The sequence below is a fragment of the Strongylocentrotus purpuratus genome, unplaced genomic scaffold (assembly GCF_000002235.5).
Source record: "Strongylocentrotus purpuratus isolate Spur 01 unplaced genomic scaffold, Spur_5.0 spur5_scaffold_21, whole genome shotgun sequence".
Lineage (NCBI taxonomy): Eukaryota > Metazoa > Echinodermata > Echinoidea > Camarodonta > Strongylocentrotidae > Strongylocentrotus > Strongylocentrotus purpuratus.
In genome coordinates, this window is record NW_022145607.1 from 23939389 (window position 1) to 23964436 (window position 25048).

Below are 25048 nucleotides of genomic sequence, written 5' to 3' on the forward strand. Positions count from 1 at the left end.
GTGTAATTTGAGAATTTACAAATGTAAAGGTGAAGTCATGCAAGAAAATTTAACATTGAATAGGTTCATTTGAGAATTTACATATGAAATGATGAAAGCATGCCAGAGAATTCAACATCGAGTATCTTCGGCTCAATTGAGAATATAAATTTATAACAAAAAGAAAGGATGAAAGCATGCAAGACGATTTCACATAGAGTAGTCTTAATAACTGAGAATTTACATATGTAAAGGTGAAGTCATGCAAGAAAATTTAACATTGAATAGGCTCATTTGAGAATTTACATATGAAATGATGAAGGCATGCAACAAAACTCACATTGAATACGTCTTACCGCATACCAGATTTCTACTGAAGTGGGTACCCCTTGTAAGGAAGAAAATAGCTGAAGATTATAAAAAGGACTTTGAGGAATGCGTTACATCATATTCGTATTCATATTCAAATTTATTGTCCAATGATTGGAAATTTGTTTCATTTGCATGTCAGTATAGGATTACAAATTATAAACATCAATAAGATACAGATGGGTACAGAGTAGAACATTTAACTTGAACATAGGTAACAACAAATGCGACGGAAAGTTCAACATGCAGACTAAAATTCTATTCATAATTCAGACTAAGTAGTCAAATTCAATTCATAGTTCGGATTAAATTCAATTCGCAATTCAGATTAAATACAATTCAAATCCCGATCACATTCAATTCGTAATTCAGATTAAAATAAAATTAACAAAATCAGATCATATTCAATTTATAATTCAGACTAAGTAATTAGATTAAATTCATAATTCGGGTTAAATTAAGTTCACAATTCAGATTCAATACAATTCATGATTCAGACAAATTCAATTCATATTTCAAAAAATAATTCAATTCAGATCCCGATCACGAACAATTCATAATTCAGATTAAATTAAATTGACAATTCAGGTTAAATAGATTCACAATTCAGATTAAGTACAATTTATAATTCAGATCAATTCAATTCAAAATTCAGATCAAATCCATTCAAATCCCGATCACATTCAATTCGTAATTCAGATTAATATAAAATTAACAAGTCAGATCAAATTCAATTTATAATTCAGACTAAGTAGTTTAATTGAATTCATATTTCGTGTTAAATTAAATTCACAATTCAGATTCAATACAATTTATTCTTCAGACCAATTCAATTCATATTTCAGAATATAATTCAACTCAAATTCCGATCACCAACAATTCAAAATTTAGATTAAATTAAATTTACAATTCAGATTAAATACAAGTTATAATTCAAAATGGGTGATTACATTCAGTCTTAATTCAGATTAAGTTTAGTTCACAGTTCAAATTAAATTCACAATTCAGATTAAATTCAGTTTATTATTCAGACTTAAATTAAACCCTCCTCGTTCATCAGCCTGATTGAGCTAGGCACAAATGAATTGAGAAACCTGCTCGTCCTGGACCTTAGACATCTTAACCTGTTTCCTGACTTCAGGGTCACATAATTATTATTTAAGGGGTGAAGGCTGTTATGGTAGATTGATTTCGCCTTGTCGAGTACTCTTTTTCTACATATATCTTCGAAGTCAAGATTCTTCCCTACAATTTTTTCCGCTTGTTTAACAATTCTTTTTAGCATAGAGAGATCTACTTTTCGACATGCTGTGAACCACACAACGCAGTCGTTTACTATTATACTTTCTATCACAGACTTGTAGAAAAGGTACATTATTGTGCGGTCTATATACGTGAAAGGAATTGAGTTTACGAAGGAAATATAACCGTTGCTGCCCTTTCTTGTACAGCTCCCTACAGTTATCATCCAATTTCAGCTTGTCATTAATTACAGTGCCAAGGTATTTGTATGATTTCACTATCTCTACTTCTTTTCCTTTTATTTTCATTGGGCAGCTACTTGGATCTACGGGTCTTACTTTCCTAAAGTCAATTATCATCTCTTTTGTTTTCGTAGTATTGAAGTCCAGAAAGTTTTCGTTGCACCACTCAGTAAACCAGTTTAGATAATCTTCGTATTCAGTCTCACTTCCTCTAATATTCCCAACAATAACAGTGTCGTCCGCGTATTTCAAGACTAAGACATTTTCCGAAGATGAGCGGCAGTCGTTGGTATACAACACGAACAGGATGGCCGAGAGCACGCACCCTGATGAGGAGACCCGATGTTGGTAACAATGGACTCACTCATTGTGTTCTGCACCTTTACTTGCTGCGTTCGGTTCTGCAAGATCGAAGTCCACGATCCAAAGTATGAGCGATGGCCTTACTTCATAAGAAAGCCCCAGGAATTTTTGTTTTGTAATATTCTTTATTGTATTCACTCAATAAATAATATTAATTCATACAAATTGTAATATATAACATATTGGAACCAATTACAGAGTACAAAATACAGTAATCTCAATTATTTTGAATGAATTAATATTGTTATAACCCCCCCCCCTCTATATTTTGTTCTGTAGTACTAGTATCTCTATTACATATTATAATTTATAACATATTGGAACAAAGTACAGACTACAATCAACTTAGTTATATCGAATGAATAAAGTTTGTTATATCCCCTACCCCCGTTAAAAACAAAACCAACAACAACAAACAAAAAAAAAAAAACAGGAAAAAAAAAAGAAAACAAAAACAAAAACAAGAAGACGTGGGCAGTCTATGGCAGTCGAGACCGGTCAATCACACACAGCTGTGAACCGGGCAGCCCCCCCCCCCTTTCCTCATCCCTTGCATTTTCTTGCATATTGTCCATGTTTACCTTGAGATGTTCCCATTTTTTATAGTGGAGCGTCAACGTATTTCGTTCAGTAGCACTCTTTCTTTCTTCCTGTTTACTTTTGAATATTTTCTCTCTTATTTCTTCAATACTTGGAGGCTTCTTTTTTTCCCTACTAATAAATATCAAATATTTAATTAATAAAACCACGTGATTAATCATTTGCCTATCTTCGGTTATTTCGTCTAATCCAATGTGAACTTCCTTCCAGCTCATATCTTTAAGGATTGGAATATCCAAACTATCACTACATTGATCCCATAATTTTCTCACCATTTCGCATTCAAAAAATATGTGCCTATATGTTTCCTCTTCTTTTCCACAAAATGAGCATTTATCACTTAATATGAATTGAAACCTGTATAAATAACGATTGACATAAACAATTTTATAAAGCAATTTGAATTGAAATTCTCTTAGTTTATTATCTAAAGTACTAATTCTTGGTCGGACAAAAACCTTTTCAATTTCTTTAACCGACAGATTGTATGATGAATGTAAATTCTGAAAACTGACAGGGACGTCTTGCATTTTTTGTATGCATGCCCTGTACAGATTCTTCGAACAAACCGATTCAAATTGGAATGTTTTTTTTGTGAACATAAATTCTATTTTTAGATCATGAAATGAAATTTGCCTCTTTGTTAATTCCCATAATATTCTATTATCTATTATCTCTTTGGATAGATTGAGTTTCAACCGTGTTATTTCTTCTTTCATACTTTTCACATAATCTGCATCGTTACATAAACTGTTATTAAATTTCCAATATCCTGCTTTTATTACAGGATTAGTAGAAGAATGTGGTTTAATAATCAGTTCTACTGCTGAGTGGTCCGGTGAAATTGAAGTTAATATTTTGCAGCTAAATACCATATCTTCTATGCTCTCCGAAATAACCCAGTAGTCCAATCTACTATGCATTTTAGGATTCTGTTGGTGATATGTAAATTGTTTCTTTAAATTATTTTTGACACGCCATATGTCTGTGGCATTATAGTCAATTAAAAACTTTTCAAATTCATAGCTAAGCTTAGACTGTTTTTTATTAACATTATGTCCACTGTAATCTAAATGTACATCTCTAACCATATTAAAATCCCCTCCAATAATGAGAGGTTTATTTTTGAATTCATCTTTTTCCAAAATATTTCTAACTTTGCCCAGAAACTCCAATTGTTCCAACTCTTTGCTCCCAAGAGGGAAGTAAACATTTCCGAATATTACCTCCTTATTCTGCAGAAAACCAACTGCAAAAATGTATCTGCCATTTTCATCGATAACTGTGTGTCGTATCTTAATATTTACTCCACTATCAAATAGTATCATAACCCCTTTACCATGATTAGTACCGTGGCTGTATATACATTCGCCTTCCCACATCGAATTCCAAGTATTAACTATATCTTGTGTGCTAAAGGTTTCCTGTAAAAAAATAATATTCCCAACTTTTTCTTTGCACCATTTGAAAATGCTTCTTCTTTTATTTTTCTCCCGAATACCTTTTACATTTAAGGATATCAAATTGCAGACGGAAATGTTAGTGTTACTCATCATGCGCGTGTTGAGTAGATAATATAGGTGGATGAGAGATGGAAAGGTTGTTGCCCACATTCAAGCCATATAAAACTAACCAGATCAAAGGCTGCCACAAACTGTCCCCATTGAAAAAAAAAGAAGAATACATTAAACATTTACATAACATATAACACACACAATAAAACCTATGTAGAAAAGACATGTCTACAAATAAAGTTGCACCTATTTCTCCTCCGCTCACAACCACCGCCTCACCCCCCCCCCCCCAGCTTCTATCCTTTCTAATACCTTCTTTATACAATCATTCCAATACCGGCTACATGCATGCGCTTCATTAAACCTAAACATTTTTGTATGCAGTAACCACTTCTGTAAATGAATGTCAATGAGCATCTATGTGTTTGACCAGCACAATGAACTCTTTCCTTTTTCTCTATATAAAGAAACCAAAACAATCATTAAAACATCTAGTATGGAGTAACCAATTCTATAAATGAATGTCAATGCATGCGTGCACTTCATTAAACCTAATGAAATGAATGAAACAGATCATGGGTATCGATCTGTAATTGATATATTGTTCAGGGGCGGGGGATGATCTATTCTTTCATCCCCCCTGAACAATATGTATTACGTAAGGATCGACACCCATGAAACAGATCATTGCTTGCTGTATATTAACCTGTCAATAACTACTCGATCACAAAGAAAAAGAATTCAGCAAAGGTGCCCCCCCCCTTGCTTCTTCAGTCAATGACAAATTATTTCCCTCCTTTTTAGGGGGTACCTCTTTTACTCAATTGGGATTCGCATTGAAATCTTTGCATGGGTGCATTTAATTCTCTATTTTTCATTTGGGAATATTTGTATTGAAATATTTGCATGACTGTGCGCATTTCGTTTGTGTCAGTGCTGGCATTGGTGAATGATATAACAGGCAGGTAAGCCATTCTATAAGCTGTGTGATGAGGACTGCAAGCAGTTTGCATACGATAGGACGAAAAGTGGGTTTTAAGTAAGTTGGTTTGTTTATTATGATTGTATTTCATTTAAATTATTGGAATTATACCTTGTATCCTACAAGCATTACTGATGAGTGTTATCAATCGAATCACGTCTTTCATAGTAATTGAGAACAATGATGCTTACTTCTTTGAAATACTTTTGTCAATTATTTTGTTATATGATATAAAGGTGTTGCAGTATAATTGTGTTTAATTGAACAAATCATCCTTCGTAATGAAAACTGACCATAAATCTTAAGTTACCATTAACGTTATAAATTAGGGCGAGTCGCATTTGAAAGCGGAGAATTTCTGCTATTTTGTGGAGTAGAAATTATTTCTGGGGGCCTTTTAAGCCCTCTACCTCTCGTTCTTGAATGTTGTTACGCATTCATTCTCTGAGACAGAAGTCTATATCAACACAGTTGTTGATTTTAAAAAAATATTTAAACCCCCTTTTATTGTTGTTTTGTTTTCTTTTCTCCCTTTATATAATGTTTCTTCTCTCTATTTCACTTTCTCTTGTCTTAAGTTGAAGTGTTTACAATTTGCTTATTTTACTTAATCTATTGTTGTGTGCTTATAATATTTTTATTTCTTTTTGTTTTGTTTTTCATTCTGCAATGGGTGATCCAACTTCAAAGGTTTTTGTAACCTTCATGGAAAGCCCCACATATAACCTATGTAAACATGGTTAACTTAACGCAACTTTGTATATTTTGATTTTTTTTTTTTATTGCGAAATTGAATTGAATTGAATTGAATTGATTTGAATATGGCAGATGCCCCAATTTTGTGTTGATACGTGTGCACGATCATGCTCAAACGGCTATAATATCTGAATGCGCCAACGTATCGAATTGGGGCGAGCAGATCTGGAGACTTCAAATCTTAAGCTAAAAGCTGATGTCAAAATCATTGGCATTGGTCCAATAACCTCACTGCCTTGTTGTTTCCAAATTTTTCACCAATTGACGAAAAGCTCTGATAAATCGACAACTAGCCATGACGTAATGGGAGATTCCATTATTGGTTTGAGGGGTAGCAGCATATATAGGACAGTAACTTGCGATAAGCCAATATTCAAGATTGAAATCATTGGAAAAGTGCCTGATTTCTTTAAATTTTGGAGCATTATGTGAATCCTACAGTAAAGTTATTAGTTCAATTAATAATATAAGTTTCATTAAGTCGAGTATTACTTTATAAATACGAGTAACAAAGTAGCAAAATATAGCTTTTTCTTCGCCATGCTCCGCAGTCAACCATGTTTCCTTTCTCACTCGCTCTTATAGTTCATGATATCGGACAGAAGAAGAAAACAATCATTGCAATTTATTGTGTATAATAAATGGGTTGATGATTGAGATTTAGTTGCATGATATTACAAGTTCATGAATAAATATTTGTCTTGTTGGTATCAATATCATTGTTTCGTTTATGTAAGTTCACCACGATTTAAATGTTTTGTTCAAACAATAACTTTGTTATTATTGTTACGGCTGTTTAACGAGGAAGAAAACAGTAAAGTGAAGACTCAACTTCAGAACTTCTGACTCCTGGGGGGTGTTTCACAAAGATCCTAAGTAGAACTTAACTCTAAGTTGGACTTAAAAATTATGGACAGCCATTGGAGTCTTAAAATGAAATACATTCAAAAGCAGAAATTCAAGTATTTTAGACTTTTTATGAATTCCACATCCAGAACATGAAATCTCCTTGATGATAGACAATATGAATGATTTGAATAAACAATTAATGCCTTTCAAAATAACTTTTACAAAATATTTTCAAAGATGCTAATGGCTTTCCATAATTTTTAAGTCCAACTTAGAGATAAGTTCAACTTAGGATCTTTGTGAAACACCCCCCTGGTGCACTATTTTGTCGTCAATTAGCTAAACCCCTTTCACTCAGATGATGTATTACCATTTAGAAGACATAGTATTTTTATTGTGTTTGTTTTAATACATATTTTATTCTCCATTGCTACCTGCCTTAAATATCTTTTTCATATCTTGTTCATATTGTGATTGTTCTTTGACTTTAATCACTAAAACTTGAGAAAGAAAAAACACTGCCTCGAATTATTTGTGAGGTATCAGATTAATATCATGTATATTGCACGCACATGACATAATTTCTCGAGTAATTTTACCTGTAGAGAATGCTCCAACACAAAAGTAAGTTGGCCAAATCTCCGTTGGTTGAAACTAAATCAAACAAGACTTCACTTTTGTACATAATGTATACTATTACCTCAATCCTGATCCTAAATCTAACACTATGGCATTATCCATGTGAACCCTATTGGTATAATATTCAAAAGCTATGCTTTGCCTTATTTTTTCTTATTTTTTCTTATTCTCGCAATACAACCCCCCCCCCCCCCCCACACTCCGAGAACGGACGGACCCCATGCGTGTTACCAAAATGTCCGGTAAAGGGGTACTTTTCGTGCGACAAAGTCCGGCCCGAGAATTGTAAAAAAAAGGGGTGTATTAACTTTTTACCCGGAGATTTCTCTAAAAAGGGGATGTTTTTATTCTTTTTTTCCCTCTCATCTCTTTGGACTCCTGAGTAATTATTCCAAATTTAGGGGGGTACATTGAGCATTTTTCATGATTTAGGGGGGTCTCCAAGGCAGGAAAAGCCCGCGAAAAGCCCACGAAAAGCCCGCGAAAGGGGGTTCATAAATGTTGGCAGTCCTCAGATAGGGGGTGCTTTCAAAAAGAGGGAACAAGCATGCGTACCCTAAAGAACACTGAGTGGGGGAGGGGGGGGGGGGGGAATGCAAAACATCATTATAATCATTGGAGAGTTCTATCATTTTAATGCCACTAGATATATGTTAGCTATGTTCATGTCAAAATGTTCTATTCTGTATCCATCTGTATCTTATTGATGTTTATAATCTGTAATCTTGTACTGACATGCAAACTAAACAAATTTCCAATCATTGGACAATAAAATTCGAATATCGAGTATTGATATGTATAAATATTAGAAATTGAATGATGAGCGCCAAATGAATAAAAATAATTTGTTAAATATCATGCATAATCATACGTTAAAGGTACTATGTCCCATTTGCAGGTTAAAAATGAAAAATGTTAAATTCCAACAGCATTTGAAAGACAATACTTATTTAGTACCTCCCTCAAAACGAATGGGTTTTAGAATGGCTTTCTGTACCGAATGGTCTTACGTTATGTATTGCACAAAGTTTCCATCAGTTTAATTTTGGCCAATTCAAGTGGTGGGTTATTGATGTAGACAAATGCTCATGAACATGTTACAGCAGGGAGAGTTTAAATCCACATCTCCCTGGTTACAGCTCATTGTATGTATGTTAATAGCAAAGAAAAAATGATGTCAGTCAGTCACTCAATAGTGTCTGACAGGGAAGTCTAGAAATTAAACGGGTTTCCTTGCATAATTTGAATACTAGGACACTGCTAACGTTTAAATTTTACAGATAGGACATACATGCATATTCATAATTCCTGCAAAGTTCTACATAATTTGATGTTGGCTGCAAAAGGGACATAGTATCTTTAAGTAGTAGTAAAATTAAGCTAGGTTTCGTTTACATATCACAGTAGACTATATTGGCAGCTTTGAGAAAAGTGCGTTTGTTAATTTGTACGTTTGATGTTCAAACAATGCTATGTGAACAGTGACTAGCACGTCTTGTTAAGAAGTCTACAATATATTGTTAATAATTCAGGGTGTAGTGGTTGAACACAAATGGTTTTTTGTATATGTGTGGTGGTCCCAGTGCCTGATACTAGTATTTGAGAACAATTGTTGTAGACTTACATCAGCCCAAATTTGAAAATGATGTTGTCATTCACTCTTTTCCAGAACTATTTTCTGTTGAACGACTGTTTGCGACTGTAGGCCAAGATGGTGTATGATGTCTGCATTGTAGGAGCTGGAATGGTGGGGTCAGCTGCAGCCAAATGGCTCTGTAAACTGCAACGAGAAACCAAAGTCTGTCTGATTGGGCCTCAAGAACCAACCGAAAAGGTGAATTGAGTTACCATTTTTGTTAATTCCCATTCAATATCAATGGATTACAAATAACAGGACACCCGATGCATTTTTTTACTAGAGCGACACAAACAAGCTGGTGGTATATAACCCATTATGTTTATAGGGCAAACAAGGTTCCTATCTTTTTTTTGTGGAAAATTCAAATGAGATTGTAAATAATTATATAGTCACAGAGAGATACTGTTGGTCCGACACTAGCTCCTGCAACAATTGCTCTGAGCTTTATTCATCGACAGACGATAGTATATAGGATTCTACGGTTGGGAAGTCCACTGCCCCAATTTTTTTTTAACACGTTAGCCTGGCCATTTTTGTGATAAATACCATGGAATGGAAGCGGCTGATATTAGAGTCTAGGCGCCCACATACACATGTACATCAGCGAGCAACCAATGACAATAACAATTTATTCTCATGTCACCCACATTGGGGGGTATGGGGTATTGGAGAAGTTTACAATCAGTTAGAATTTGTCAATTTAACACTGCACAATATATCTCTCCCTCTTTGGTTTATTATTAACCACCCCCGCGCCCTCTTGTTAATTATGGAAGCAATTGTGAATGAATTAAGTTACTGGCACCAGTACATTTTTATTTGAATTAATGAATATTATTAACTATAAATATAACTGATAAAAAATAAAAACACCCTCAACGCTAAAATACAGACAGTCGTTGCCTTTCATTCTCACTCTCACTTTCGATGGGTCTATTTTCGGGTGCTGTTGTTCTTGAATTATTGAATAAAACTTTTCACTGAAAGATTATATTTGTATTTGGCGTATACATGAAATTAATATTTAATTTGTTGTTGTTGTAACGACCACGATCTAGGAATGGGAAGACGGGAGGCGGGAAGTTTTCGCATCACATTACGATGAGGGCCGTGTGACAAGAGAGCTGGATGCGGATTATACATGGGTGTTGCTAGGGCAACGGTCTATCGAAAGCTACAGAGAAATCGAGCAAGAAAGTGGTAGGTTTTGGAGATAGTTTATGGGATATATACGCTTGAATGTTTGTCTGTGTTTTTTTCTTCTAGCCGTCTTATTATTTAATGTGATACAAAAACACCACTTCAACTTCGTTTTAAAAAGACATGACATCGATATATAAATAGTTCAGGTCAGAGCCGTTCTGTCCCATACGTTGCCGACTAAGATTTCAATATACATGTATCTGAAAAGTGTCGAGCTGATAGCCCTACGAGAATCAGACAAATATAAAATTAATTAAATTTTTTATGTCACGTTCACAATTCCATAATAGAATTCCATAACATCTTGTAACGTTTGGGAGATTGATTGATTGATTGATTTTTATTCGACAAGCTTCCAACATACAACAATATACAATAATAACAGATCAAAAAAAGTAAGCTTGAACAGGATAACCCACGAAAGCTCGAGAGCTTATTTCCAGTGGGGTCCCTTCCGGGGTCCCTTACAGACATGTATAAAATTAATAAGTTAAAATAGTAATATTTACAGACAGATAAGAAAATTAAAAGAACTAATTATTAAAGATAATAAAAATAACAACATTAAACTGATGATAGAAATGATATTAAGTACAAGAAGAAAAAGAAGAAGGAGAAGAAGAAAAGGAGGAGAAGGAAGAAGAGGAAAATAATGATGAATTTGTAAAATTTCTATAACGTACGAAAACATAAGTATATACAACATGAAAAAGTATGAACCGACAGAAGAATAAAAATTTCAATCATATAACATGTCATTCACTTCTCTACTCTGACTGTCAAGTATTAGGTATTCCTTTAATTTCCTCTTAAAATGATCATAGTTTCCTATTTCTTTTACACCATTGGGAAGGGAATTCCAATGTTTTATGGCATTGTAATAAAACGAATTTCCAATACTACCTACTCTTTCAGGTAAGTTAAAGTTGAATCGTCTATTTCTTGTATTATAATCATGTACGTCAGTAACAAGATCGAAGTTGGATCGAATATAATGATTCAACCTAGTATGATATATTTTATGCACATGATGCAATACGAGTTGTTTTGATCTTTGGTCGACTTCAAGAAAACCAGCTTTAGAAAGTTCGCTGTAGCCAACATGAGTTCTTGGACCAGAACAGTTGATAAATCTCACCATTTTGTTCTGTATAATCTTCAACTTCTTTTGATCTGACTTGTTTATGTTACTATACCATGCAGGGTTAGCATAGTCAAATAAACATTGAATAAGAGCAAAACAGAGTGTACGTCTTGCTTTTAAATCCATACAACTTTGATATCTGTACAAAAATTTCAGACGAGAATTTGCTTTTTTTACAACTGATTCTACTAAAGATGAAAATGAAATTGCGCTAGCCAACTCAATGCCTAAATACTTCACAGACTCTTTTCTCTTGATTGCTTGATTATTGTGTGTCACTTTGAATTCAAATGACTTTTTAAGATACCTTGGACTTGCCAAATAGTATTTTGAATATAACTATTTATCTGTAATCATTATAAATTATGTAGTTAGGAATATTGGTGTAGGCGTATATGATTAAACTAAAAGCGCAAGCGTCTGCCAGTGTGTTGTGAATAAAAACGAAAATACCTCATTATCCTCTATATTCAAATAGGAATCAAGTTTTACCACGAGGTGGGCTGTGCACTCATTGACACCAAGGGAAACCAACAGATGCAGAAGTACAAGGAAACTGCTGGAAAATTAGGTGTCCGTCACGAAATCTTCAACTTTCAGTCTTTCCAAGGCAAATTCCCTTACCTTCGCGTGAACCGCGACAGCGAATGTGTATGGACGGCCAAGAACGCCGGACACATCAGTCCTCGAAAGCTCGTCGCCGCCCAGCAGAAAATTGCGTCATCACTCGGTTGTCACGTGATCCATGAAGTGGTGACAAGCATCACTGATGTGACGTCACAAGATGGAGAAACGGTCGTCAGAGTATTGTTTGAGAATGGGAGGGAGATTTTTGCCAAGCGTGTTCTCCTTTGCACGGGAGCGTTTACTAATTTCCATAGCATTCTGCCAGGGGATAGGAAGATCGATCTTAACTTGCGTAGGTCTTTTGTAGTGAAGGCCGAGTTATCGGAACAAGATGCTATCAAGATGTTAGATATGCCCAGTATCTTCAACACTAACAAGAACTGTTACGTGCTACCGCCAATCAAATACCCCGATGGTAAGATTCATATTAAAAAATTTAAAAAAACATTATTTTAATGACAAAAAAACGACACAAACCAAAATTCAGAAAATAAACACTCATATTATGGCATTTTGTTATCATAGTATAAAATGATATCAAAACTTATGACGATTGTGAAAACCAAAATTACGCCCGTAGATAAGAATAATCCTCTTTTTTTTCTTCCTGCGATTATATCGATCCATATCATTAATATTCTAATGAGATGATAATATAAAACCCCGCAGATTTATAATTGCACATAACTATGAAAACAAATCAGTGAAATTTTAGAATTTTGCTTTCCTCTTCTTAAAGATGATCGTAAAGATATAGATAAAATGGATTTGTTCTAATAATCGTCAAAGAAAGCTTCGATAAAGTTGTCCATTACCAATCAAATCACCATCTCGAGATAATAGATGTATCTGTGTACTCTTTTCTTTGATTTCTCAGGGAAGTACTATGTGAAGCTTGGACTGTGGTTTAGTTTTGAAAATAAATTCAGTGATCTACAAGGAGCGGCGGAGTGGTTCAGAAGTCATGGGAAGAACTTTGATGCCTCAGAGGCCATCAATAAGCTCCGGGAGCTGATACCAGGTAAGAATGCTCGAAGGGAGAGTGATCGAGAGAGAGAGAGAGAGAGAGAGAGAGAGAGAGAGAGAGAGGGGAGAGAGAGAAAGTACGTTGACACGCATGATCAGTCGGCGTTCGTCGTGTTCTCGTCCACTCAATCTAAAAGTCCCTTATGATGAAGCAGTGTGCTACAGGAGTCAAAGAGGACAGAGAGGGGGAGAAGGAGGTGGAATACAGATAAAAAGAGAGAAAGAGGGGGAGGGGAGCCGATGGGTGAATCCTTTTTCTTTTAACCTCGAAATAAAAGAGCAATTTATTTTCATTCAATTATTTATACATCTGACGTTCTAAACAATTTAAGAATAAGTCACTAAAAAAAAGTGTAATATATTCTTAAGACCATGTTGAAAAATAACCAAGGCCTACTTGGATTTTATCGACGGCCCCCCCCCCCCCCAAGAAAAAAAAAACAAGCACAAAAAAGTACAATCAAACATAATGAAGAATGCTGTGGATGGGGTTCATGTTTATTATCTTCATCATGAAAATGGATCATGTCTTGTAACCACCCCCCTTTTTTTTATGTGAAAATAGGAATCCGGCCAATTTCTCTGACAACGGACTGCTGCATCTCTTCGGTCACCCCTACCGGTCAGCTCTACTGTGACATGTTGACCTCTCGCCTCGGCGTCCTGATCGGTATGAACGGCAAAGGAGCAAAAAGCAGCGACGAAATCGGACGTATGGGCGCAAACATGATTTCAAAAGGGTCGTGGAACTACGACTTGAATCAAGACCTGTTTAAGGTTCAATATAGGAAGAATTCTCCAAAGAGCTTACTCACGGGAAAGCTCTAGAAGATAAAGGTGTTCGTCAGATTTAAACCACCACCTTGTAGATATATTCTCCATTGATCTCGGAGATACTAATTATTTTATTAACCCTCCGCATTTGAAGTACAATAATAGTGCCTCATTTAATATATGCCTTATTCTAGAATATACAATTCTGCGTCATCGGTGTGTTATTAGATCAAATCAGAGCTCAGTCGCAATAAGAATACTGCCTAAAGGCGATTGCGACCATTGTGTTTCGTACATCATAGGTCTTTTTACAGCCGGTCGGAACGCACCTGGCAATCACAACATTTCTTGGGAGTGTATTGGTTTACCTATTTTGTATGACTTGCATAATTAGCGAGACCTCTCTCTTTCTCTCTCTCTCTCTCTCTCTCTCTCTCTCTCTCTCTCTCTCTCTCACACACACACCCCTTCTCTCTCTTTCTTTCTCTCTCTTTCTTTCTTTCTCTCGCTCTCTCTCCCTCTCTTCCCCTCTCTCTCTATCTATCTCACCCTCTCTCTCTATGGTGATAGGTTATCTTGGTGTATTACGCATACTACTAAGAATAGATTGATAGATATGATGACGGTACCTAAATGTAAGGTGAGGTATATGTAATTGGGAAAAGTAATATTTCAAAAGAATATTGTGTAGGTTTATGTTATTTTTTACAACCTATCTGAACTCACTTGGAATCACTACAACACTTGGAGGTGTAATTACTTTAGATTAGGAGACGTATATATAACTTGTTATAACGGGACCTCTTTCTCTCTCTCTCTCTCTCTCTCTCTCCCTCTCTCTCTCTCTCCCTCTCTCTCTATCCCCCTCTCTCTCTATCCCCCCCTCTCTCTCTCTCTCTCTCTCTCGATCTCCCTCTCCCTCTCTTCAACTCTCTCTCTCTCTCTCTCTATGGAGATAGGTTCCCGTGGTTGATTACTCATTAAGAAGAGATTGATAAATATGACCACGGTATATAAATGTATAGTGAGGTGTTCCTTACTAAGATTTTCTTTTGTTTTTTGTTAGGAATTATTAATGTTTTCATTAAAAAAAAACTGACGTTATGATGTTATCTTTTTTTTGTGTGTGTATTGTAATTGTTTAACCCTGCGTAAGATGCATCCAATGTAATTCAAATCTCGGTCCTGGGTCTTATGTAACATCTTTTTTTACTAGTTATATGTACTTTCTTGAATAAAGATGAATAAACAACATTTATTAATTTATTTCATTTAAAAATGAATAATCAAACTTAAGTCAAAATGAATTGTTTCTTGACAAACCATCAAATGGAGGGGATAGGGGTCATTGGTGTTATGGGGAAGGGGCACAACACATACTAGAAGGATGCAATGGTAGGGAGCGAAGTTATCCAAGCGATTGGGGAGGGGGTGTCTAATGGGGTTGTATCATTATTTATCATGATGTCTTCTCCATCCGATGTTTTTTCTCTCTTCTTTATATTTTTGTTTGCGTTATTCGACCTCCCCCCTTAACCTACACGTTTATTGATTAAGGGCAGTAATATCCAATTTAATGACCAATAGTTTAATATGAAATTACATGTTGCTCAAGTCATATTCAATGGAAAAACTAGAATTGTGCTGTAATGTTTCATTTTAATGGCTTAAAAAATCAAGATAAATATTATTTCAGTTTTTATAATTTTTGCATCGCTTAGACCATGGAGTTACTAGGGACTTTTAGAATTGCACGTTGACAGCCTTGACTGCAACGTGTGACGTTATTTTAAGGCACTGCGCATGCGTCACGTCGTCTCAGTCGGCGATCGAGAATGCGTCAACCTTGATTTTCCTAAATCTAGTACGGTACTAGTATAATTATGCCGCGTGCGCATAAAATATACAGTTCCTCAGGTAGACAAAGGAACATCCCTTCCCTGCTATTATGTAAAAATGTGTAGAACAGGTGTCACATGCATGTTCACCTGTTCTACACATGTTTACATAATAGCAGTGAAGGGATGTTCTACCACGTAACAATAGGCCATTTTCGTAATGTAACCAAATTTAATGCACAGGTCTTTGTGAAGTGCCTCAATACAAACTATTTCATTCACCTGATAGGAATAATAGTATTTCAATAGACAGAATTCTAACTGCATACATTATAGTTGTTGCCAGCTAGGTTGGACAAATATTATGGCTTGACCTACCTAGCAACACTTAATATATGCAGTTGCATTCTGACTATTGAAATACTATTATTCCTATCAGGTGAATTAAATAATTTGTATTGAGGCACTTTACAAAGACCTATGCATTATATTTGGTTACATTACGAAAATGGCCTATTGTTGAGAGTAGAATGAGGAACTGTATATTTTGTCCTCTTTCTTTGTCTGTCATGTTCATATAGTGTTACTTCCTACATGCATGTATAACGTTGAGTGCAATCTAAAAGATTTCTAATTGTAGTCAACATTGAGTACGTTGACACGCATGGTCAGTTGGCGTTCGTCGTGTTCTCGTCCACTCAGTCTAAAAGTCCATACTAACTCCATGCTTAGACGTTGGCAAAAGTTATTTCAGTTATAAAATACAATAAAATCTTTTGGCTTACCTAATATGTGAAGAACTTCAACCTCAGTTCAGACGCTTATAAAAATATAATAATAATAAATGTATACAATCATGTTTGTATTCTAATTTTAGCCCGGTTTAATTCAAATTTTAAGGGCCCAGTTGCATAATAATTACCATTGATCGTAACGTTACCATTAATGGTAACTTCCATGAAAGCCCTGATTTGATTGGCTGTTGAGTGATGTTGCTATAATAATAATATTCAGCTTTTATATAGCGCTTAATAAATCTCGAACGTCTCTATTAAAGCGCCTTACATAGACCTTCAAAATGCCTCTAACGTGGATTTTTTTATTTGGAAGAATCGCTATGACGTTTTTATAATATATATATATATATATATATATATATATATATATATATATATATATATATATATATTTATGTATTTAATATTGGTATCTTACTGAAGAAGGTGAAATGTAAATTCAAGCAGAAAAGGGAGGAGTCGAAAATGGAAAAAGGAAAGAAAAGGGCAAGGGAGAGAAAGAGAAAGAGAGAGAGAGGGGAGGGGGGGGGGGGCAAACATAATGGCGGAGAGATGGGTGGAGGTCTGAGAGGGAGAGAGAGATAGACTAAGGGGAGGGCAGAGAGGAGGACAGAAAAGGAGTAGGGAGAGAGAGAGAGCGAGAGAGATGAAAGAGTTATGAGGGAGAGAAATGAGAAAGAGCGAGCGAGAGAAAGAGAGAGTAAGAAAGAAAGAAAGAAAGAGGTAAATACAGTGAAATTGACGGACACAAACACACAGACAGTCCCAGATTGGGACAAAACATTTATAGGATAGGCCTACGTGATTCTGATTGGTTGAAAGTACAGTTGTGGTACATTGGGGCTGACTCAGGAGTTCAGTGGGAGAGGGAGTGGCATAATAATCATTAGAAAGAACTGTGAGAAGAATAAAACCTTAAAATGGAGAATGAACATTCTGGGAGTTGTATAATTAAGGTACGACACTTGGCTTGTTCATCTCTTGTTCATGCCTATCATGTTTATTTCTCTCTTCATCTCTTAACCCCCGTTTTCAATATGAAAATATGAAATACGAAGAGGAAGTATATTTTGATAACGTTCTATGTGTATGAGGGGTGGAAAACAATTCATCAAATATTACTTATCAGAGCAAAAAGTCCGGTTCTGTTTATTTATGATATATATAATATATATATATATATATATATATATATGCTTCCGCCCTCTACTGGCAGATATAAGGGGAAGGGGTGATCACGTGCCCCATTCTGCCCCATTTTTTCCCCGTCTCAACTCAACTAATTTTGTTCTGCTTGTCAGAATGAGGTATGGTGCCCCCCCCCCCCGCAAAGGAGAATTCTAGATCCGCCGCTGTCCTGTCAATCAATGAATATCCCATAACGTCAACAATCATTCTTGAAAATATCTCCTCATCAGTTAATGGAAGAGCGTGAGCTCTTTTGATAAAATGCCTGTTTCAATATATAATTTGTTTAAACAATAACAAGGATTTATCATGACAAAAAAATTAACGTTATCTACTTCTCGCTAATTTCCTCACTAGTTCACCAAGTACTCTTTACAGTTCTACACAATACTGACTCACCCCCCCCCCTCTCTCTCTCTGTCTCTCATACATACATATTCATTATCTATACTGTAGTACAGCATCAACTGCAGCAATAGTAATGGCTAGGAGTAGACGCTAGTATTGTCCTCTCTCTCTCTCTCTCTCTCTCTCTCTCTCTATCTCTTCATCTTTCTGCCTCCTCCTCTCTCACTCTTTCTCTCTCTCCCTCTCTCCCACTCTCTCTCTCTCCATCTTTCTGCCTCCTCCTCTCTCACTCTTTCTCTCTCTCCGTCTCTCTCTCTCTCTCTCTCTCTCGCTATAAAGAAAAGTCACTTAAAAAAATTAATGGTACGTGTCCTCTTACGCCCTCTTCCGCAACCTAATAGAAGATTAGTTCTGTTTTCAAATCGATTCTGTTCTCGAACTGGACAAAAAATGGCAGATCAACGTGATGGAAACAGCTCACCACTGATCATAGAAAGCCCCATAGAATTCGATATGGACCGTCATGTTAACTGGGACCAAAATGAATGTAATGACGTCAGATCTGACAGAGGGGCTGTGCCTGGATCTGCTTATACCAGGGACGACCATGTAGCCATTGGTGCGCCAATGCCTAGACTCGGGCCGGAGGCGAACACTTCTCTTGTCGTTATGTGCGTTCTGACAGGAGTGGGATTAATCGTAATGTGCATCCTTTTTGTGCATGGGAAACATTCGACGAAGACATTTCTCGCCGTCTTTTACACTGTTCGTAACATCGCTACCGCTCTCATGGTCTGGTAGTCTTTATCTGGATGACGCTTAGAGTAGAGCATTTGCATGAAGAGGGATTTGTACTCTGGCCTAAGCGTTGCAGTAACTGTTTAGAAGCTCTCACTCAGATGAACACGATGAAGCTCCACGACAACTCCACCTCTGGACAGAAGACGTCCGGACTTGACAAGATGTCTGGGTTACCTCGGGAAGAATCGACACTAAAATCTTCAACAGCCAGCAATTAATGTAACTATAAATATTACTTGCATTTTCACTGGTCTGGTATTTATGTCTATATTTACCGACGCCGCCAGTATGTTTCAACAAACATTCGCATGATCCTATCGCTGAGAGAAACATGGAACTCATCGGCCAACTGATCATCTTTTTCGTCATGGTTTTGGTAGTGTTCTTTTTGAGTGTCCATATGTTAATTATCCCTAATTTTTACGATGCCTACCTTGTCTTTTTTTTAAATTGAAATGAGTATTTGGACGGATATCAAGATGCTCGTCCGGCCCTTTAATCATCTCGGATATGGCGGAAGGTAGAACTGTATATAATTATGAATCATCACTGTGCACTCGATATCACATCGGGACCCTGCTGTGTTTGATCGCTGTCGGAATGACGAACGCTACCCAGTGGATGTGGGACAGCTTGATCCACGAGGTATGGTCTCCCCTTGCGTGGCCTGTCCCCGCCCCCCCCCCCGCCCCACTCAGAGGTCGGAATGACCGCATGCGTGTTGCCAAAATGTCCGGTAAAGGGGTACTTTTCGTGCGACAAAGTCCGGCCCGAGAATTGTAAAAAAAGAGGTGTATTTGACTTTTCACCCGGAGATTTCTTTAAAAAGAGGGTGTTTTTCTTCTTTTTTTTCCTCATCTCTTTGGACTCCTGAGAAATTATTCCGAATTTAGGGGGGGGGGGGTACATTGAGCATTTTTGCTAATTTAGGGGGTTCTCCAAGGCAGGAAAAGCCCGCGAAAAGCCCGCGAAAGGGGGGTTCGGAAATGTTGGCAGTCCTTAGATAGGGGGTGCTTTCAAAAAGAAGGTACGAGCATATGCGTACCCTAAATAACACTGAGTGGGGGGGGGGGGGGGGGGGGGGGGCGAGAGCCTGTCCTAGCTTTTTTCTTTGATGGAAAGATAGGACTCGTCATCCGCATGCAGTGGCGGATCCAGTGGGGGGGGGGGGGGGCGGGGGCCTGGGCACATCCCCCCCCCCCCCTTTGAGAAAAAAATCATGTAAAAACACGTGATTTTTACCTTTGGGGGGGGGGGTTGGGGGGTGCAAATTAAAAAAAAAATAGTACTCACTACCCCCCCCCCCCCCCCCACTTAGCGAATTTTCGGCCGGCGCGATTTTCAAATTTTCGGGAGCAAAAAAAAAAAAATGGGCCCCCTCCCCTAAAAAATCCAGGATCCGCGCCTGGGCGAGAGGGCCTTGACCCCCCAACCGTCAACAAAAAATGAAGAGAGAGAGAGAAGGTACAGCGGAAAGTAAGGAAAAGGAAGAAGAGGGAAAAAAAAGGGGGAAAAGAAGGAGATCGGGGGCAATACGCCTTCGCCACCCTCCCCCCCCCCCTCAGCAAGAGAGAGAGAGAGAGAGAGAGAAAGAAGGAAGGAAAAATAAAGGAAAGGGAAAGAAGAGACAAAGGGAAAGGAAGAGGAAAAAAGGGGAAGAAGGAGATTGGGGGGGGGGCGGCCGAAAGGGCTTTGCCTCCCAGGCTGGTGCCCCCCCCCCAGCAAATAGAAAGAGAGAAGGAAGAAAAGGGAAAGAAAAAAAAGGGAAAAGTGGAGATAAAACGAAAGAAAAGAAGGGGGATATCAGTTGCAGTTTTCCCGCCAACAAGTTCGGGATCGGGGGGGGGGGGCAAATGACTCTTGTCTCCCCCCTTCTACAGCAAACTTAAAAGAGAGAGAAAGGAAGAGAAGGGAAAGGGAAGAAAAGAAAGGTACGGGAGATCAATTATGATTTTTCCCACTAACGCGTTGTGGATGGGGGCGAAGGCCTTCGCCTGCCCTCCCCTTGGCCCCTCAGCAAACAAAAAGAGAGGGAGAGAGAGAGAAGGAAGGAAAAGAAGGGAAAGGGAAAAAGAGAGAAGAGGAAATGAAGAAGAAAAGAAAAATGGGAAAAGAAGGAGATCGGGGGGGGGGCCGAAATGACCTTGCCGCCCATGCTGTTGCCCCCCCCCCCGCAAAACAAGAGAGAAGAAGGAAAAAGGAAAGAAACAAAAGAAGAAAAGAAAAGAAGGGATATCAGTTGCAATTTTACTGCAAACAAGATGTGGATCGCGGAGAAAGGCCTTTGCCTCTGCTGCCCCCCCCCTCCCCTCCCCGACCACCCCCTCCCCGCCAAAAAAAAGGGAGAGACAAGGGAAAGGGAAAAAGGAGAGCTAAAATGGAAAACCAAAGAGGAAGAAAAAAAGAAAAGGGTGAAAAGAAGCAGAGATCAGTTGCGATTAATCCCACCGACATCGTGTGGATCGGGGGAGGGGGCGAAAGGCCCCCGCCTCCCTCAGCAACCTTAAATGAGAGAGAGAGAGAGAGAGAGAGAGAGAGAGAAGTAAGGAAAGGGAAGGGGGAAAAAGAGGAAAAAGAAAGGTAGGGGGAGATCAGTTGCAATTTGTCCCGATTTGTACCCCTCCCCCCCCCCCCCCCCCCAGCAAAGAGAGAGAGAGAGAGAGAGAGAGAGAGAAAGAGAGAGAGAGAAGAAAGGGAAGTGAAAGGGAAAGAGGAGAGAAAGGGACAGAAAACGAAGAGGAAGAAAAGAAAGGAATTAGGGAAGATCAGTTGCGATTTTCATTGGTTCTTCTATCATCATTGTACAACTATCATTGTACAAATGTATCTATATATTCATTTATTTATTCCTGTTTGATAACAAAAATATGAATATAAACTCATAACAGCAACACAATTAAATGTAGAAGGAAACTTTCTTGCTGGGAGCAAGAAGGAGGAGGAATTACGATAGATTTGGATCGATCGTAACTCCTTGTAAGACGGGGCCCTGATGTGTCGTCAGGGGCGTCGCTAGACCTTTTTCAGTAGGGGGGGGGGGGGGTTTAGAGGCCAACGATTACCGACAAAACAAGCCACCAATTACCGACAAAATTAAATGTCCCAATATCTACAAATTTAACCTTATAAACCCGGGGCCGAAGGCTAAATTGTTTTGTGTAAATGGTCATTTTCGTCGACGACATAAATATACAAATTATTTCGTCAACTTAGTAAGCATCATAGCTATATATTTTAATGCAGGCGCGTAGCTAGGATCTTATTTCAGGGAGGGGCGGTATTGAGCAAGCGAATCACTTAAAGAGCGCGCAAAGCGCTCCCAAGGTGGGGGAGGGCATGGGTGAAAGGCTTAGACGTTTCATTAAATTATTATGAAAAGAAGATGATTTGTTGTATACCGTTCTCTACTCTTAACCCTAATTGTCTGAATTCAGTTTCTCCCCCTCTCGCGCGAAGTGCGGGAGCTTCGACGTTTCATTAAATTATTAGAAAAAGAAGACGATTCATTGTACTGACTCTATGTTTCTTTGTCCGATAAAAAGTCACAGTTCCAAGGGGAAAAAATTGTCACACATGCCATAATCGGACATATTTAAAAACTAAAATGTGGCGCACCACCCAAAAAATATAATTCTGAGATCCTCCTTCGTCTTTAATTTACACCAGGAAATAAATTCTTTGTTCCTCGTCTATGTCATCGTGGCGAAAAATTTCAGACTTTTCTTCTTTTGAGGTGCACATGCAGCCTCAGACAAAATTTGTGCCAAATAAGTTTTGTCTTCTTGTGTTCCTGGAAACAAAGTTTTGGGCAATATTTTTCAAGTCGTACGAGATTTATATATGAGTAATATTAAGCTTTGGTTGAGCTTTCTTTGGGTCATTGTTGTTGTGACAGTTGCACTTAATTAAGTTATCACCCAAGTCATTTGTTTCTTGTACTACTGATGCATGACATGAACACACATATATTTGTAATAGCACTTCCTCAGGCAAGGTGCCTAGCATAGCGCCATCTATTGATAACCACTTGATATCAAACACTCAGAAGGCTACAAGAACATGGTTGTGTTGAGGTCCAAGGATCCCCTTTTTGCCAGCGCATCATGGGGATTTCAGTCATAGTTTTGTCATTATGTCAGGCAAAGAGGTTAGTTTTGTTGTATATTGAATCTATTTCTATGAATTGTTGAAACATAAAGTGTAAATTAGTGTGTGTATTTTGTACTTCATACTGAGAGATGTTGATGTTAGTATGTAGTGTAAGACATGCAAGCCCATGCTGGTTTAATATGTACATTTGATTTGATATGAAGAACAATGATGATAGTGAAGATATTGTTAAATACTTTGATGATATATTATGAGAGTGCTGAAGCACTAAGTAGAGATTCAGAATTTATAATTGTTTAGTTCATCGTTTATTCAAGATATAGTGAAGTCTAGTTGAGACACTTGTAGTGATTTGTATTTATGTAAAGCCATTTAATACATATGGACTAGAATAGTGACTGGGGTTATTTAATAATTTATAAAGATCATGACACAATGTACATTCTTTTATGACTTTCTCAAAGAGACTGTGTTTATTGCTATATTGATGATGCTATGATGTACTTATATTTATTATTCTTTATCTGTGATTTATCCACAGTTTTCACGGAATGAATTGGAATGACATGATTACTCCAATTAAAGCTATGAATTCCTGTAGAAGCCGTTGTTCAGACTTTTGATTTAGTATCGACCTCGCTGCAGCCACATTGTACTTATCAGATAAGTTTTGATCCCTTTCAAGACAGACAATGTTCTCTCGCAAGTTGCCGTTGTAACCGGGATGGTAAGGTAAATGAGAAGAAGGATGGGGGGGGGGGGGGGGGGGAGGCTCAAAGATATCTGAGCCCCACCAAAATATTCGGGGGTTTCAATGATATCCAAGATCCACCAAATGTATTTTTTGGGTCAATGATATGCGAGATCCCATGTCTGCGCCCCCCCCCCCCCTCCTCCCAAATAAATATTTATAAAATGTTTATATTTTAATGGTAATTCTGTAGATTATAGGTATACAAGAGTTTCATGCCTAGAATATAATGATTGGGGAGGAGGCGGCTCAATGATATCCGAGCCCCCCCCCCCAATATTTTTTTTTTTTTTTTGGGGGGGGGGGGAGGGGGAGCTGTCCCCAACCCCTCCCCCGGTTCCTAAGCCTATCTACAGGTCAATAAGTCTACTTGTTAAAATTAAAGGGATTGGGTAACTTTGTCACAGGTTCTGAAACAAAATCCAGGAATGATAGTTAGGGCTAGTTCTGATCAGAAAACGACCCAAATATCGGAGTATGGCTAGCTGCCCCAGGGCCTTGTCCTATATAAGGATCAGGGAAAAAAATACTTTAAAAATTTCGGGGGCTACTTTTATGACTTTCGGGGGCTCTTTTTGGCATTTCAGGGGCTATTTCACCCCGAGCCTCCGTGTATTTTTCCCCCTGATACGGATAAGTGAGTGCCCTGATGGGTCCACTTCTTACTCGTGTTTGTAGCCCTTCTTTCTTTACTTTGTCCTTTCCTTTCTTTTTTTTTCAAAGGGGGGGGGGGCGGGTCCGTCGCCCCCCCCCCCCGTATATCCGCGCCGAGTGACACCCACATAAACTAACCTTATTTATTACCGAACAAAAAAATGAAGAAAGAGCCCCTCGACACCATAGGTGTAAGTATTCAGCCAGTTGCTACCCCCGTCCCCCACTTTAAAAGTGAATATTTTTTTTGTTCTAATTTGATACCAGTGATTTTATACAGATGTTGCTGAAATGGCCTAATTTTGCTCGATTTTTCCTCACTTTTTAGTAAATTACACTTTTTATGCGTATGTTGGAGAATGACAAATATCAAAATTTACAGTCAGGCAAGAAATTTGCTTATATACTATTTAGAGGCCTACATGTCAGGTCCCGCTGAACGGCGGGCTTGGGGGCTCAAGCCCCCCCCCCCCCACACACACTTTTGAAAAAGTATATTAAAGAGAATTAAATAGAAAGAAATAGAAAAAAAAAATAGGCTCATGTGACCGTAATTTAATGCCCACACCCCTGAGCTTCCGGGGGCTCTGCCCCCTGGACCCCACCTTGGGAC

At 37.7% G+C, this 25048-nt stretch overlaps 1 protein-coding gene across 1 annotated transcript; it reads left to right on the forward strand.

Moving 5' to 3' along the window:
• Positions 1-9223: 9223 nt before the first annotated feature.
• On the forward strand, positions 9224-14368 carry LOC592504 (peroxisomal sarcosine oxidase). Its single transcript, XM_030995535.1, has 5 exons — positions 9224-9369; positions 10233-10374; positions 12000-12563; positions 13026-13169; positions 13740-14368. The coding sequence occupies exons 1-5, from the start codon at positions 9247-9249 to the stop codon at positions 14000-14002; spliced, it is 1236 nt and encodes a 411-aa protein (XP_030851395.1). The 5' UTR covers positions 9224-9246; the 3' UTR covers positions 14003-14368.
• The last annotated feature ends 10680 nt before the right edge of the window (positions 14369-25048 follow it).

Excerpts from the sequence above, each read along its gene's own strand:
- LOC592504 (XM_030995535.1), top strand. The coding sequence starts at position 9,247 with ATGGTGTATGATGTCTGCATTGTAGGAGCTGGAATGGTGGGGTCAGCT. Across the intron at positions 12,564-13,025 it reads GCCAATCAAATACCCCGATG|GGAAGTACTATGTGAAGCTT; the intron begins GTAAGATTCATA and ends TTGATTTCTCAG. Across the intron at positions 13,170-13,739 it reads GCTCCGGGAGCTGATACCAG|GAATCCGGCCAATTTCTCTG; the intron begins GTAAGAATGCTC and ends ATGTGAAAATAG.